The sequence below is a fragment of the Drosophila pseudoobscura genome, chromosome X (assembly GCF_009870125.1).
Source record: "Drosophila pseudoobscura strain MV-25-SWS-2005 chromosome X, UCI_Dpse_MV25, whole genome shotgun sequence".
Classification (NCBI taxonomy): Eukaryota; Metazoa; Arthropoda; class Insecta; order Diptera; family Drosophilidae; genus Drosophila; species Drosophila pseudoobscura.
Window position 1 is genome coordinate 2,022,641 of NC_046683.1, and position 3,531 is coordinate 2,026,171.

The 3,531-nt window shown below is 47.7% G+C and overlaps 1 protein-coding gene across 1 annotated transcript; it reads left to right on the forward strand.

Annotated features, from left to right (window-relative positions):
* The first annotated feature begins 234 nt into the window (after positions 1-234).
* On the forward strand, positions 235-1,986 carry LOC6902305 (mitochondrial import receptor subunit TOM70-like). Its single transcript, XM_002133796.2, has one exon. The coding sequence runs from the start codon at positions 235-237 to the stop codon at positions 1,984-1,986; it is 1,752 nt and encodes a 583-aa protein (XP_002133832.2).
* Positions 1,987-3,531: the final 1,545 nt, after the last annotated feature.

The following is a 3,531-nucleotide window of genomic DNA, read 5'->3' on the forward strand; positions in this document are numbered from 1 at the left end:
CTGCGATTTGTCCAAGACGGATTGAAAGCCTTTAAAAAGGGGCAAATCTAGGTATCGAAACCGAAGAAGATTTTCTTTGGTTTCTCAGTAGGCTGTACAGAAACACCAGCAAACCACAGCTCATATATTTTTCGAGTAGAATCAGTATTTCTACAGACTTCAAAGAAGTCAGGTCCATATATTTTTGTGATTTTTTTTGAGATACATAACACGTTAAACACAGACCTCAGCAAAATGCCACTGTTCGATGCCACTGTTAAATGGAAGCTTGCGTTTTTCATTGGCACTCCAGTGGTGATCGGTATCTTGAAATTTTGCTACGAGCATGTTGCTTCGAAGGGTACCACGTCTGAAAAGAAGAAAGAGGAGCAGGAGCAGGAGCAGAAGCAGTCCGTAGACGAGCTGGAGGTTTCTGCAGAGCTGAAGGACAACGAGATTTGTGAAACAAACCCGAAACCGGATACACGCGTACATCAGGCTGCCTTACGTTCGGCGAACGACTACAAGAACGAGGGAAGCCGCTGCTACCGGGATCGCAAATACTTGGAGGCAATCAAATTGTACGGTATGGCAATCGACACGTGCCCCGAGCAGCGCCCCGCGGAACTGGCCATCTATTATCAGAAGCGCGCCGATTGCTACGAGAAGCTCGAAAACTGGTCGATGGTCAAGGAAGACTGCTCCAATGCTCTGGAGCACGATCATCGGTATGCCCAGGCGTACTACTGTCGGGCTCGTGCTCACGAGGCCACCGGGGACCTGAAGGATTGCTTGATTGATATCACGGCCGCGTGCATTATAGAAATGTCAATGAACGACGACTTGAACAAGTTTTTGGAGCGCGTGCTCATGAAGACGGCACGTATCGATGCTGAATGGAAAGTCTACTCCCAGGCTCCGCTGTTTGCCAAAAAGTTCGACATACTTTCATTCACGAGATCCTTTGCCACGGATGAGATGATGAACGGGTCCTCGGACGCACCTCCGCCGCGTGGGTTTCATCGTGCCCTTAGCGCTTTCCACAAGGAGCAATTCGCGGATGTCATCCCGTCCTGCACCGAGGAGATTGATTCCTCCGAGGCTGACTACAAGATGGAGGCGCTGCTCATGCGCGGCACTTTCCAGCTGTTCCGCGGCGCCTGCGAGGAGGGAAAACAGGACGTCGATGCAGTCCTTCAGAGAATCCACGCGAATGAACAATTACGCATCTCCACTTATCTTTGGAGTGCTGTTCTCCAGGTGTTGTTGGGCAAGAAACAGGAGGGGCTGGAGATTTTGGAGCAAGCAGAGAAGTGGCATCCCAATAATGCCGATCTATTCTATCAACGTGCTTTACTGCTATGCGACATGGAGAGGTTTCACGAGGCCTTCTGGGACTTCAGTCAGGCCTCGCAGCTGGCTCCTCTCAACGCTACCACAGAACTCCAGAAATACTTTACCGAATACCGTATCGCGGTCCGTGAAGAAAACCAGCTCGGCATCCAGATGGCGATCAAGGACCTCCAAGAGTCAATCGCCAGTTTTCCCCCTTGTGCGGATGGCTACTCCATGATGGCGCAAGTGCGAGTCGACCAGAAGGATTTCGCTGAAGCCATGAAGTGCCTACAGAAGGCCGTCAAGTTGAATCCGACCAATGCCGCCCTGCTTGTCCAGAAGGCCATGCTGGAGGAGCACTGGCACGGCGACCTCAAGAAAGTTGCCATGATGCTCAAAGCAGCAATCTCTGTAGATCCGCAGTGCTATTTGGCTCACTGGAAGCTAGGGCTCGTGCACTTAATGCTAGGGAACCTAACGAAAGCAGTTGGCAATTTTGAAAAGGCTTGCTTCCTTGCCAAAGACAACGACGAGCTGATTCAATCCTACAAGTTCCGAAATGCAACGGTCGCGAAAATCGGTGCCTTTCAACGGCTGCGCATCGTGAAGGACGATCCACTATTGCTTGCTGATCTTGGAGTGCTTGGATCTCAGCGACTGGTTTTACTTTAAATTCACCCAAATGATTTGAATATATATTTGTTTTGGTTCATCTGAAGTGTTGATTTCCTGGGTATATGACTTTCTGGGGGCGACATTGACGATCGTTTCCAGCGACCTTCTTAGCCAAATTTCCAACGAAATAAAATCTACAAAAACAAAAAAGAAAGGCCAATATACGAATATTTTAATAGATCAATCCCAATTTATATTCATTTAACACAGCCAATCGCAGTTTTTGAATTTTTTTAAATATTTATGGGGGCAAGCTATTTGCAAGCTTTATGTAAGAGGATGTCTATGCATCCTGGCCTACAACCGAATTTTTATCTCGGGCAAAGTACATGCAAGAGTTTTCACTCTTTCGCACAGTGTAATTGTTCAGTTGGTTTGAGGGGCGTACTTGAATAGTTATATTTCTTTGGAGCAAAGTAGTCTCTTGGATAATCCTGTTGAGAGCTACTTATGTCAAGGCACAGCTCTGAAATTATTTATTTCGGAGTGCTGTCCTAAGCATCAGTTTATTCAAAATTATTGGTATTTCTAAATTGTACCCCGAAAATATACTAAAGATGTCGGAGGCCAAGGCAGAGGCCAAGGCAGAGACCAAGGGTATGGTCATGATGTCTTGCGACTTTCAGATCAAGGGACAAATCCCCAAGGAGGCTTTCGAATTGTTTGCTGCCGCACAGGCACAAATATTGGGATTACGCGGCTACATCATGCAGGTGTCGGAGAATTGCTTCCAGGGCCAGCTGCAAGGACCTCAGCTCGTGATTGAGACCTTTAAGCAGGTGATCCTGTCGGTGGCCGAGTATGTGGCTGCCGTCAAGGAGTTTGTCATCACGAACCTAACGGCCATCCAGGAGTGCTCGTATAAGACCTTCGAAGTCAAGTCGACGGATGACTGTGACCCGCAGTGCGCGACGACGGCTGAGCCTAAAGCGCAGGATGAGCCCCATTGAGGTCTGTAAGCTGCTGGTTGCTCCAAGCCAAGACTGCAAGGCGCCGTGCAGCACTGGCGTCTGTCTTTAGAGGCCAACAATCCAATAGACCAAAAGTACCATTAGTGAGATAAAGAGCGAGTTGGCGCAGGTAATATCGTAGGAACAATCTATCTATCTATCTAGTTCGGAGACCAGGCCGGGGATCGGCTCTGCGACTCCAAAGGACCATTGAAGATGCCGGCCTCCAGGCAAGAATCTTCTTTCTCAAGATATACTTTTCAGACAAACACAAAAAGACAACAATTGAAGTTAATACACAAATCAATTCAAATTAAAAATTTCCCCTTGGATCCCCGAAAACAAATGGGTTTTTCTTGTGTAAAGCGGCGGTCAATCTTTTTGCAATGTGGAATAGAATGGTAGGATATTCCGTAGCTGGATTCGAAGGTTATATTTCCAGCTCTAAAAATCGAGGGATAGAGCCCATTCCAGTTCTCGAATGTGCATTGACTGTCGGAATCTCGTGTCGTCGTTGGAACCCACGAAATAGTGGGACGGAAGTGGGAACCGTTCAACATTTTGTTGAACTCAAACGGCAACTGAAACTCAT

Excerpts from the sequence above, each read along its gene's own strand:
- LOC6902305 (XM_002133796.2), top strand. The coding sequence starts at position 235 with ATGCCACTGTTCGATGCCACTGTTAAATGGAAGCTTGCGTTTTTCATT.